The sequence below is a fragment of the Ovis aries genome, chromosome 2 (genome assembly GCF_016772045.2).
Source record: "Ovis aries strain OAR_USU_Benz2616 breed Rambouillet chromosome 2, ARS-UI_Ramb_v3.0, whole genome shotgun sequence".
Classification (NCBI taxonomy): domain Eukaryota; kingdom Metazoa; phylum Chordata; class Mammalia; order Artiodactyla; family Bovidae; genus Ovis; species Ovis aries.
The window spans coordinates 43,264,024-43,277,254 of record NC_056055.1 but is presented as its reverse complement, the minus strand read 5'-3'; the positions used below and the strand labels follow the sequence as shown (position 1 = coordinate 43,277,254).

The 13,231-nt window shown below is 40.7% G+C and overlaps 1 protein-coding gene across 2 annotated transcripts in view; it reads left to right on the top strand.

The window, feature by feature from the left end:
- Positions 1–9,041, top strand: part of PIWIL2 (piwi like RNA-mediated gene silencing 2) — a 67,083-nt gene extending 58,042 nt beyond the window's left edge. For both annotated transcript variants that reach the window (XM_027964350.3, XM_060409221.1), the window contains exons 21-23: positions 5,576–5,829; positions 6,259–6,366; positions 7,192–9,041. In XM_027964350.3, coding sequence (XP_027820151.2) covers positions 5,576–5,829; positions 6,259–6,366; positions 7,192–7,348 — 519 coding nt within the window. In that variant the 3' untranslated portion in view covers positions 7,349–9,041. The remainder of the gene's footprint in view (positions 1–5,575; positions 5,830–6,258; positions 6,367–7,191) is intronic.
- Positions 9,042–13,231: the final 4,190 nt, after the last annotated feature.

Sequence of the window (13,231 nt, the reverse complement as noted above, 5' to 3'; positions counted from 1 at the left end):
ACTGGAGTGGGTTGCCATTCCCTTCTCCAGGGGATCTGCCCAACCCAGGGATCAAGCCCAGGTCACCCGCATTGCAGGTAGATTCTTTACCATCTAAGCCACTGGGGAGCCCACACACACACTAAGATGGCTAAAATAAAAGAGTGTTGTTGAATATGTGGAGAAATAGGAACCCTCATGCATTGCTGGTGGGATTGCCAAACAGTCAAGCTACTTTGAAAAACAGTTTGGCATTTCTTCAGAATGTTAAGCATAGTTACAGGAGACCCAGCAGTTCTACTCCTGGATGTAAACCAAAAGAATTGAAAGCATATGTCCACACAAAAACATGTATATGATGATCATAGCAGTATTATTCATAATAGCCAAAAGTGAAAATACTCCATATGATTGATGAATGGGCAAACAATGTGATGGAATACTATTTGGCAGCATAAAGGAATGAAGTATTGATACATGGTACAACGTGGGTGAACTATGAAGATATTATGTTCAGTGAAACTATTCAGTCACAGAGACCACCTATTGATTATGTTTGTCCAGGACAGTCTAATCCAAAGAAACAAAAAGTAGGTTAGTGTGTTCCAGGAGTTGGGGTTGAGGGGTCATGGAAAATAACTGCTAGTGGGTATGAGATTACCTTTTTGGGGTGATGAATATATTCTAAAATTGATGATGGTTGCAAGATTCTATAAATTTAAAACTTCTGATTCTTGTACCTTAAAAGAGTGTCTTTTACGGTGTCGCACATTATATCTCACTAAAGCTGTGAATTAGAAAAAACACTACTCCCAAACATCCATCTAGCTTACGTACGTGTGTGGAATCAACAAATTAACACATGCTGCTGAGGGAAAAACAGGTTCGAAAGGTTGGCTTATTTCCCTGGGGCCCCACCCTTCCTCTGATGTGCCTTCACATAGATGTTTTTATATTTTGTCCAGCTTTTCCAATTATCCTCAGCTGTAGGATATCCCAGAATTCCTGGTCTATGAGTGAGGCCTTGCTGGCAAGCTTCATTTCATCTATGGTTTTATTTAAAAGTCTGTATTTAGATTTATTTTTCTAGTGCAGCAGTTCTCAGATTTTCTGGTCTAAGGAAACCTTAAATATTACTGAGTTTTTGGTTTGTATAAGTGTATATCTATCAGTGATTATCATATTAGATTTTAAAACTGAGAGCATTTTATATTTTTAAATTTTACTTTCAAATACTAATAAGCTCAATACATGTGAATAACAAAAATCACATTTTAAAGATCATAATCACAAAAAGATAAATACCCTATGATTGCACATATATGAGATACTCAAGAGTAGTCAAAAACTACTTTAAAAATGTTTGGTAATGTTTGTTTTTCATTTCAGTGAATGGCTGTTATGTTTGGGTTAGTAAAAGGCAAGGGAATATCCTGCATTTAATTTATTGTGGTGTCACACATCATTTACTTTGTGGAAAATTCTGGTGAATATTTGTGAGAGAATTGGAGTGAAAATGCCAAGTAATGTAGTGGTATTGTGAGAACAGTTTTGACTTTGTGGACTCCCTAAAATGACTAAGGGACTCCTGGATGGGAAAGGATTGGAGCCCAGAGCACAGGGAACCACTGCTGTGGCCCATAGCATTCGTCAGAGCTCCGGGACCACATCTCCCACTGCCTGCGAGGCTCCTCTAGTACTGGGATGTCTCATGGGCCACTAAAGCCTGACATGTGAGTCTGAGTACCAGGGTCGCTTTCCATTCACGTGTGAAAATCAAAGCCAAGCTGTTCTTGACACTTGCCTTAGCTTTTAGCGCTCATGATTAGTAATCACCTGATGTTGAGTTTATCTGTTATTTGGCCTGAGGTTGGAGAAAATTAAACTCAGCTGTAGTTGATGCAGCCCCTGTTGCTTCTGATGTGACTCTGGCTGTGGCTGTGACTACCAGCCTGGTCTGACTGGTGTCTGACTCTGAAGACAGAAGGGCCACGGTGTTACCTTTGGAATCAAAAGTTGCAGGCAGCCAGCTTTACGATGTGTGAGTGTATAGGTTCTTTCTGCTTCTCAGTTCTACCTTCACTTCCCTTGTCTTAGCAGAATTGGGAGGATCTTAGGGTGGAGTTCTCTTGAGCCAGTGATTATTTGGGAACTCTTCCAGAATTTAGCCTACCCTTACTGAACCTACTGTTGCCAATATCTTGCTGGCCTCTTCTTCCTCCTTTTTTTCCCCCATTTTGTTTTTTTTAATGTCTGTACTGGGTCTTTGTTGCCACGTGGACTTTTTTTTCTCTAGTTGTAGTGAACAGGCTTCTCACTGAAGTGACTTCTCTTGTTGCAGAGCATGGGCTATAAGCACCCAGGCTTCAATCATTATGGTGCATAGGCTTAGTTGCTCTGCTGCATGTGGGATTGTCCCAGACCACGGATGAAACCCATGTCTCCTGCATTGGCAGGAGGATTCTTTACCACTGAGCCACCAGGGAAGCCCCCACTGTTTTTTAATTAAGTAAAATACATATAAAACTTAACATTCTATCCTTTTTAAGTATAACTTTTTAATGGTAGGAAATTGATAATGTTGTGCAGTCGTCTTCATCATCCATTTCCGTAGCTCTTTTTATGTTGTAAAACTGAAACTCTCTTCATTAAACAATTGTTTCCCATGCTCTCCACCCCCTCACCCCTGGCCACCACCATTGTACATTCTGTCTCTGATTTTGATGACTCTTGATTATCTCACATCCATGGAATGATACTCATTTGTCTTTTTGCAACTGGTTTGTTTCACTTAGCATAATGTCTTCAGAGTTCAGCCATGTTGTAGTACATTGCAGAATTTCCTCCCTTTTAAGAGCTGAATAATATTCTGTTGGATGTCTATGCCACATTTTGCTTACCCATTCTTGTGTTGATGGACACTTGGGTTACTTACATCATCATATAGGTCAGTCTCCAGTTGTTTACTTGCCCCTTATCTAGTCACAGTCTAGAACTTTGCTCAGCTCTACCTGGAATCCTTTTACCCTTCTTTGCTGACTGAAGTGTCTGCTGATTATTTCACTGAGGTTCACATATTCCTCCAGGGAACAAATGTCTTACACTTCTCTGTTCTCATAGCATTTTATTTATACCTTTGTTATATTATTTATAATGTCTTGAGAGCATTTACTTTTATGTGTGTGTCTCCCCAGTTTTAAGTTCCACTAATATTTGGAAGGTATCAAGATAATTTTTGGGTTTCCCTCGTGGCTCAGATGGTAAATAATCTGCTTGCAGTGGCAAGAGACGGGGATTTGATCACTGGGTCTGGAAGGTCCGTTGGAGAAGGGAATGGCTACCCACTCCAGTATTCTTGCCTGGAGAATTCCATGGATGCCTGGCCAGCTACGGTCCATGGCGTCACAAGAAGTCGGACATGACTGAGCGACTAATACTTGCACATCCTTTCAAGATAATTTTTATGAGACTAGCACAGTGGCTCATATCTAGTGGGCATTAAATGTTTGTTCAGTGAATGAATGCAATCACACATAAAAGAACATCTCAAAGTTTCAGCAGATACTTATTATCTCCTTGACCCTCACCATTGTATTTAGTGCTAGAGACACCAGGCCAACAAGCACAGTCCTCCTTTCAAGATATCCTTGAATTTATTGTTTCATGTATTTGCCATAGTACTGAAGTGATTTGATAATGTATATTTACTATTAATGTTTCAGTATTGTGACTTGTCTCATATTTTGACCCTCCTAGATCATATGAAATGAAGAGGTTGGGCTAGATGACCTAGAAAAGTTACCATTGTTGACTGTTAACTATATTATAAGATTTTCATGCTCCTTGGTAACAGGAATCATGTCCTTCACTCTTACTGGAATCTTATGTAGGACCAAGTATAGTGACTCACCCTCAGTGGTTGGTTGCCGTGCCGTGCTAAGTTGCTTCAGTCTTGTCTTACTCTGTGAGACCCTATGGACTGTAGCCTGCCAGGCTCTTCTGTCCATGGGGTTCTCCAAGCAAGAATACTGGAGTGGATTGCCAGGGTTAGCAAATTTTAAAGAAAGACGTAATATCAGTGAATACTTAGTTGAATTTGATTCTGATTTATACTCCATTGATCTTGTTAGATTCCTTCTCTGTGCTTCAGAATATCTGTATTTCCTTGATCTAGTCTGTCTTCAACTTTTGTATTCATGATACACACACTTTATCTCCCAACCCTAAGAAGAAGAAGGTGAGGTGATCATCATTTTTCAAGTGGGGAACAGTCTTCAACAGCATAGCTGAGGAGCAGCGCATGCAGACTCAGTCCCAGGTCTGCTGATCACAGATCCAGTGTCATACTTCTCTGTTTCCTCACCTGTGAACTCAGGGTTTCTTTCAGATCTCAGTGCCTGTGTTACCCAGCCTTTAACACAGCGTATCAAGACTCTTTGGGAAGTCACAGAAATGTGCTCACTTTAGCAAAACGGAGATTAGTTGGTAGGATCATGAAGAGCCTCAGGGAATTGGTGAGAAGGTTGAGCGTCAAACTGGGAAATGGACTGGAGTTCTAGAAGCAGGGACCTGAAAAAGCACCATCAAACTCCAGGTGTTTCTGGTTCTCTGCCCAAGAGTCAGAGTGAGGGAAAAGCATTCTGCTGGCATAGCTGGAATCATCTCCTGTCTTTTCATTAGCACAGTGATTCTCAACTGGGCACAGTTTTGTCCTCCCATTGGGAAACCTGGAGACATTTTGGGTTATAACTGGGAGAGAGAGCTACTGGCATCTAGTGGGTAGAGGCCAGGAATACTGTGGAATGTGCTCTGGTGTCAGCCCCCAGTAACAGAATTCACTGGTCCCACACATCAATAGTGTTGAGGCTGAGAAGGCCTGGATTAGGGGGAGGCAATTAAAATTAAATTAAAATCCCACCAGACTATCCTACTGGAGGCAGAAGAACACTAAAATGTTCTTACCAAAAAAAAAAAAAAGGGTGGAATAGATACTAGACAGAGAAAAACAAGATAAAAAAGCACTTCAACTAGGGCAATAATTCCAAGGTTGTAAAGAATCAGATATGACTGAGCGATTAAGCGCACACACACACACACAGAATAATTATTTAGTAAAGGATCCTTGTATTAGCAACTTTGGATGTGGCTGATACACAAAAATATCAGGTTGGTGGATCTGTGGCATGTGCAGTTATATGTCAGAATCTCTTCAACAGTTCACCTTGTTCTTTGCGTAGACAGTAATTTAGTGTTAAATCCAAGTAGAAGGAAGATTGATTCAAGCCTGTAATTTTCCTTCTTTTTGACTTTGTTCACACCGTTTCAGTATAAGCCTTGTGTATATGACTCAGAGCTTGCTTATTTGGTTCCATATTTTATAACACCTTGGCTGTGGCAGACCTGTTTTGCTACCCTGAGGAAATCTAGAAATGACTAGAAGCTGCCTTTCCTTGCCCTTCCAATACGGTGGCTTCAGGCCCAGCTGTCAGAGGGACCTACTGCCATGTCTCCAGGTTGTTCGCTGAGTGAGCCACCCTCTGCGGGGGATCATTAGCCCTAGGGCCACGCGGTTCACCTCAGCAAGGTGTCGTTTCAGGTGAACCACTGCCTCCCAGATAAGATTGTGGTGTACCGTGATGGAGTGTCTGATGGCCAACTAAAGACAGTTGCCAGCTATGAAATTCCTCAGCTACAGAAGTGTTTTGAAGCTTTTGAGAATTATCATCCCAAGATGGTGGTGTTTGTAGTGCAGAAGAAAATCAGCACCAACCTGTACCTGGCTGCCACTGAGAACTTTGCGACTCCCTCCCCTGGGACTGTGGTAGATCATACGATAACAAGCTGTGAGTGGTAAGTGGGCGAAACTCTCGTATTTCAACAAGAATAGGTTGGGGAAGTTCTTCGTTCCCTGGGTATTGGAATGGCGAGGTAGCCTAGAGAGAGTTGGAATGGAATCAAGAGATTTTCCTGGTAAAAAATAAAATTTTAAAAGCTATTTAGAAAACACACAAACCACCAGTGAAGCTTTTACCTCTTAAGTATAAAATATTGAACATGCATTCTTTTCCTATGAATATGCATGCTTAATCTTCTGCACACAGATGTGGTCGTTTCTACCACCACTTTTAAATAGCCTGTTGAGTCAGGAGACCTGAATTCTCATCCTCGTTTGGTCCTTGTGATGTCCTTGATCCAGTCATTTGACCTCTCTGAGCCTTGAATGAAGGAGCATCTCTAGTTCTATAACTATACCATTAGTTTGTACTTTTTCCTTACTAGGGTGGACTTCTACCTTCTTGCCCATCATGTGCGGCAGGGTTGTGGCATTCCAACCCATTATGTTTGTGTTCTCAACACTGCAAACCTGAGCCCTGATCATATGCAGAGGTGAGCTGACCAGTAACTTACTCCTAACTTGTGAATAATTCTGGCCACTGAGCTAAGTCTAAGACCTGGAGTTTAAAAACCTCTGAATTCAGCAAATTGGATTTGGCTTAATTCAACAAATCACTGGTTTTGGCTTAATAATTTTCTGATTCTCTCAGAAAGCATTTTTTTCTGAAAGCATGTTGAATTTATCTTTTGGAGTTGGATTTACTAAGACTCATTTTCTCTTATATAATCAGAAAAGACAAATACTGCCCGCCCACTTACCCCTTGAGTTTCTTTATATCTTTGATGATAATGATATATCTTTTTGAGGAGTAATTGATAATGATATATCTTTTTGAGGAGTAATTGTTGTATGCTAAAATGACCTGAAGACCTTTCAAAAAATTACTAACAACCAGGCTTCACCTCGAAGCATTTTGAAGCATTTGTATTTTTAAAAACTGCTCCCATTGATTATGACACACAGCCAAGTTTGAGCCCCATTGCTCTTGAGCTCAGAGTAAATAAATACTTTGCTGGGGTACTTCTCTTTCTGCAGCCTTTTCTTGAGACAAGAGAAAAAAAAATGTTCTTGTTGTTTTCCTTATTTTGCTATAAAAACTGGAGCATCTAAATTGGGAATTTCCCCATGTCCTCTTGACTTAAAAATAGTGGAAATAATTTCACTTAAAAATAATAATTCCAAAAAGTTGCATCATATATTCCTCAGTCCCCCAGTTTGCTCGTAAATATGCTGTGTCATGCACCCAGAAGGACATAATCATGCTTTGCACTGAAGATGGAGAGTGATAAGGCTCATGTTTTCTTCTTGGCCTACAGGTTGACTTTCAAACTATGCCACATGTACTGGAATTGGCCTGGTACCATTAGAGTTCCAGCTCCTTGCAAGTATGCCCACAAGCTAGCCTTCCTGTCAGGACAGATCTTGCACCACGAACCAGCCATCCAGCTGTGCGAAAACCTGTTCTTCCTGTGACTGGACAGTCAGGACACGGGCTGGTCAGAGCAGGCAGACTTCTGAACTCAGCTGTGAGCTCATCTGTGCAGGGTCAACAGCAACCGGAAAGGGGTTTGTGTTGGTGTTTGGTATTTCACCAACCCAGTAGAATATCTTTCTTTTCATTTTCTTTTCTAAGTCTGTTAACACTGAGAATCAGGTTCCATCATAAATTTCAGCTAGAAATTGTCTTGTTGCCTTTGTAGAGCAAATGGGGCTAGTCTGCTGCAATGTAGATGGGGTGGGTGAAGATGGGTGACCTTTCATGAGTCTCCAAAGCCGACAGAGCCGTAGAAACCTGAAGAAGCAGCAATTACCCTTATAAACTCTGCTTACTAAGCAGTTCCCATTTCTGGTGCCAGAGCCAATAGTGAATGAAGTCTTTGCAAAGTTCTTAAAGTAGAGAGCTAACTTATTTGGGCAACTGGGAAAGGTAAGAAGGCAAAGTTTCTTAGGATTTGGCTGTTCCTGGCAAATGTGAAAGACATGTCACGAAACCAGTTGGTGGGTACTTTTCAGGCTCTTACTGACCTAATCATCTCTAGGGATTGAGTTGATGACACATGACTTGAACTAGCTTTGGAAGGGGTGTTTAGTTATTTCTTGCCTCCAGAGAGGACAAACACAGTTTTATCTGTATATTTCAGTTGCTTTATAGTATGCAGTATTGGTTTCTTCCTACCTTCCTCCCCCGACCTCCACCACACACACGCATACCAAGATACCTTTGGTACTTGTCCTTGTTACTGACCTTTAGTAAGTTTCAGTTTTTTAAAACTAAAAATCAGAACATGTGAAATTCAATAGCTTTGAAAGTTCATGACAGGCCATGAGCTTTTCTTGACCCTTTCTTGCAGTATATCACTTCCTTTTCTCTTGATATGTTTGCAAATTGAACCACTCACTTCCCTTGCTCAATACTCTCTTCCCGGCCATTAGCTCATTTTGTTAGGAATTTCTCTGAGTCTGCATTAAGATTTCCAGAAGTTGGCTTTGGGAAACATGACACTCCTTCCAAAGTCCAGACATTTCAGTTTAGAAAGTTGTCACTATGCCTGCGAGTTTCAGTGTTTTTTGTGTATGTGTGTTTATTTTTCCCGTTTAAAAATCTTCCAGTCCCTTCAGGGCTAATTCAGTCTTACCTTGTTTTATCTAGATTTTTAAAAGCCAGTTTTATTTAACATTTTGGAATTTGTATTTATTTGTGTATGTATTTTATTTATTAATTTATTTTTTGGTGTGATGGCAAGGAGGGATGACACAGAAATCCTCATTTTATATGACAGTGTGTGAGAAGAAAAACTTTAGCTTAGAACTCCTTAGATGAAGAAAACCAACCTAGCATTGTGTTGGCTGCAGCATGAGGCAGAGGCTGAGCAGCCCTGGGGATCAGTGGTCTCATGTGCACTTCTGGTTCCACGCGGAGTGAGGGACAGCGAAGGGCTGAGACCTGGGGTTTAAATACTGCAGAATCAGGCACATTGGATCACTGGTTTTGATCAAACAGTTCTCCAGTTCTCTTTGGAAGCATTTTTAATTTCTCTTTTGAAGTTAGGTATCCTAATTCACATTTCTTCACTTTTTCCTCCAGTTTTCTTTCCTTGTTTTTTTTTCAGTCTTAATGTGAAATGACTGGGTCATGGGGTGGAAAATAAAAAGAAATTTGTATAAATGTGTAGTTGTGTTTGTGATAATGTTGACATATGGTAGTGATATAGTTCTTTTTCTTCGTAAACCTGTAGCACTTGTTAGAATTATTAATTTGTTAGTGGGCATGCTAGGGGCAGCTGCAATATTGGTACTCAGGTAATTTCACTGAGATCTGGCAGTAAGATTTCTTTAAGAAGATACTAATAGTCTGTCTTCTGGGCACGTGTTGTGTATAGGGGTGTGTGTGTGTTTTGTCTTGTTTTCAAAACTCTCTTCCCATCAGAGAATTTCTGTTAGCCTGAGTGAAAGCCAACTCCTAAGGGTGGCCCTTCCCTCTCGCCTTTTCCTAATGCTTATCCTTCTTTACTTGTACTTCATGATGTGTCTGTAACCTTTTTAAGTACCTTCCCAAAGAACCCTGACGGCTTGCTTCACCACTACATCCTTTTCTGTTTATTTAGAAACTCCATCTTCAGTGATTCAGTGCTTCTTGAACTCATCCTTAAAAGGATATAATTTAGCCCCCTTTTACTTGAGCAGCATTTTATTGAGTGGTGTGAAAAGGGAAGTAATTTTATAAATGACTAGCTCTTCATATTGAAAATGTTATAACTTGTGCCTGAAATTTCTCAGTGATTTGAGATAATTGGAGAAAGACCCTACTTTCTCTTTTTTTTTCTAAACCTAGCTTTTTCTGAGTGTCTTACCTTTCCCTGTCTAGACTTATTTTCTCTCTTTTAAAAAAATGAGGAAATTGAAGAGAATGAGAAAAAAAGCCACAGACTGGAAGAAAATATTTACGAAAGACACATCTGAGGGGCTCCCTGGCAGCCCAGTGGCTAAGACTGCTCTTCCACTGTAGGAGCTCAAGTTGAAGTCCTGGTCAGGGAAGTTCTACATGCTGTGAGGCGTGTCAAAGGGAAAAAAAAAAAAAGGTGTATCTGATAAAGGACTGTTATCCAAAATATACAAAGAACTCTTAAAATTCAACAGTAAGAACAACCTGATTAAAAATTGGGCAAAAAGACCTGAAGAGAGATTTCACCAACTAAGATATACAGTTGGCAAATAAGCATATGAAAATATGCCCAACATCATATGTCATTAGAGAATTACAAATTAAAATGAGATACCACTGCACACCTCTTATTAATAGAATGGTCCAGAGTCAAAACACTGACCACTTCAAATGCTGGTGAGGATGTGGAACAGGAAGTCAATCATTCATCATTGCCTGAGGGAATGCGAAATAGCACAGCTAGTTTAAAAGACAATTTGGTAGTTTCTTACAAATCAAAACATACCCTTATCATATGATCAAGCAGTCACACTGTTTGGTATTTGCCCAAAAGAGTTTATAATTTACATTAACACAGAAGCCTGCATTGGATGTTGATAACAGCTTTATTCCTTCATAATTGCCAAAACTTGTAAGCAACCAAGATGTCCATCAGTAGGTAGATGGATAAACAAACACTGGTATAAGAAGACAATGGAATATTAGTCAGTACTAAAAAGAAATGAGCTATCAAAGCCATGAAAAGACCTGGAGGATACTTAGATGCATATTACTAAGTGAAAGAAGTCAATCTGAAAGTGTTACATACTGTATGATTTCAACCATATAACATTCTGGAAAAGGCAAAAACTATACAGACAGTAAAAGGATCAGGGTTTGGGCAGAAGGAGGGATGAATGGGCAGAGGAGTTTTAGGGCAAGGAAACTATTCTGTAGGATACTGTAATGGGGGATCCATGTCATTATGTATTTGTCCAAACCCATAGAATGTGAAACACTGATATTCTTTGAACCTTGAGTGGTTATGACAAGAAGTTGATGTAGGTTCACTAACTGTAATTAACACAAGCACCATTCTTGTGGGGGATGCTGATAATGGGGGAGGCTGTGTGTATATGGGAAACATCTAACCTTTGCAAATTGTGCAGTGAACCTAAAAACGTGTTCTAAAAAATAACTTTTTTTAAAAAGAATGAGTTAGGGTGGGAGTTCCCTAGTGGTCTAGAGATTAGGATTCAGTGCTTTCACTCTCCTGTTGTTGGTATTGAGTCACTAAGTCATGTCTTAACGGTTTTGCAAGCCCATGTACTGTAGCCTGCCAGACTCCTCTGTCTGTGGGATTCTCCAGGCAAGAATACAGGAGTGGGTTGCCATGCCCTCCTCCAGGGGATCTTCCCAACCTAGGGATTGGACCCGTGTTTCCTGCATTGCAGGCAGATTCTTAACTGCTGAGCCACCAGGGATGCCCTTCACTGTGCTGACTGGGCTTCAATCCCTGGGTCCCTGGTCAGGGAACTGAGATCTCACAAGCTGCGCCACATGGCCAAAAGAAAGAATGAGTAAGGGAGACTTCTGGAAACTTTAGAGACTTTTGGCAATATGGTAGACTGAGCTGCCCATACTGAGAAATGTTTAGAAAACAAAAAATTTTTTTACATTAATTATCTGGATTTGGGGGAAATGGAACAAGGGAAGAGATGACGATGGGGGAAGGAGTAAGGAAGGAAAATAATTGAGGCTGAAGAAAGGGAAGCCAGAATGGTTATGTTGTTGTTCAGTTGCCAAGTCATTTCCTACTGTCTTCAACCACATGAAAAGCACACCGGACTTCCCTGTCCTTCACTGTCTCCTGGAATTTGCTCAGACTCATGTCCACTGAGTCGATGATGCCAACCATTTCATTCTGTGTCACGCCCTTCTCCTCCTGTCCTCTATCTTTCCCAGCATCAGGGTCTTTTCTAATGAGTCAGCTCTTTGCATCAGGTGGCCAAAGTTTTGGAGCTTCAGCTTCAGCATCAGTCTTTCCAATGTATATTAAGGGTTGATTTCCTTTAGGATTGACTGGTTTGATCTCCTTGATGTCCAAGGGACTCTGAAGAGTCTTCTCTAGCACCACAGTTCAAAAGCATCAGTTCTTTGGTGCTTAGCCTTCTTTATGGTCCTCCTCTTACATCTGTACATGACTATTGGAAAAAGCACAGCTTTGACTATATGGACCTTTGTGGTTATAGTTGATGCCAACATAGCTCCCAGGGTTATGGACAAAATGCAGGGATGGGAGCACTGAGGTTTTTCATTTCAGATAAGGGTAGAAGATGCAGCCTTAGACCCTAAAAGGCACAGGATTGCTGGAGTGAATTCTTCTGGATAAAGACAGCTGGAGCCTGGAAGGGGAGTAGAAAGTCCATGCTGACCATCCAAGAGCAGTAGGAAGAAACTAAAGGCAAAAGACATTCATGAGAAATCCCCAAGCCTGGACCACAGACAGGTATGTGCAGCCTGAATTAGTATTATTAACATGTGGAAGGACCACATGGTGACAAATTATCACGAAGATTAGCCTAGACTGTTGAGAGCCTGTAGCCCTGCAGAAACAAGTGGTCAGTCACCTGGACTGCATTGGAAGGACTGATGCTGAAGCTAACACTCCAGTCCTTTGGCCACCTGATGAGAACAGGTGGCTCATTGGAAAAGACCCTGATGCTGGGAAGGATTGAAGGCAAAAGGAAAAGAGGACAGCAGAGGATCAGATTATTAGATGGCATCACTGACTCAGTGGATATGAATTTCAGCAAACTCCAGGAGATAGTGAAGGACAGGGAATCCTGGTGTGTTGCAGGTTCCCATGGAGTCACAAAGAGTCTAACATGACTTAGCAACTAAACAACAAATGGAAGAGAAGACAGGAGAGAATGAGAAGGTATAATAGGACTTGCTGCAGGTTAAAATAGAATAAGTCGCACAATATTGAAGATACAGAATTTTCCAGAATTAGAGACAAATATGGATCTTCCACCAGAAGAAATTAATTGAGAATAAAGAAAAGCACAGCCATTCCTAGATGTACTGTAATGTATTGTAGTTCTGTAATGAACTACAGAACTCCAAAGACAGAATCTTAATCTTAAAAACAACCGGAGAGATTGCTTATGAAGAAAGTTAGATTGACAGCAGACTTATTATCAACCACAACAGATGCTTAAGACAAAAGGAATAGTAATTTTAAGATTCAGTGTCAACTTGGAACTCTGTTCCCAGCTAAACATTCATTCAAAGGTGAGGACCAAACTAACATTTTCTAATAAGGCTCAGTACCTAGTAATCATGTATGGATGTGAGAATTGGACCAAAAGAAGGCTGAGTGCCAAAGAACAGATTCTGTTTGAACTGTGGTGTTGGAAAGACTCTCTAGA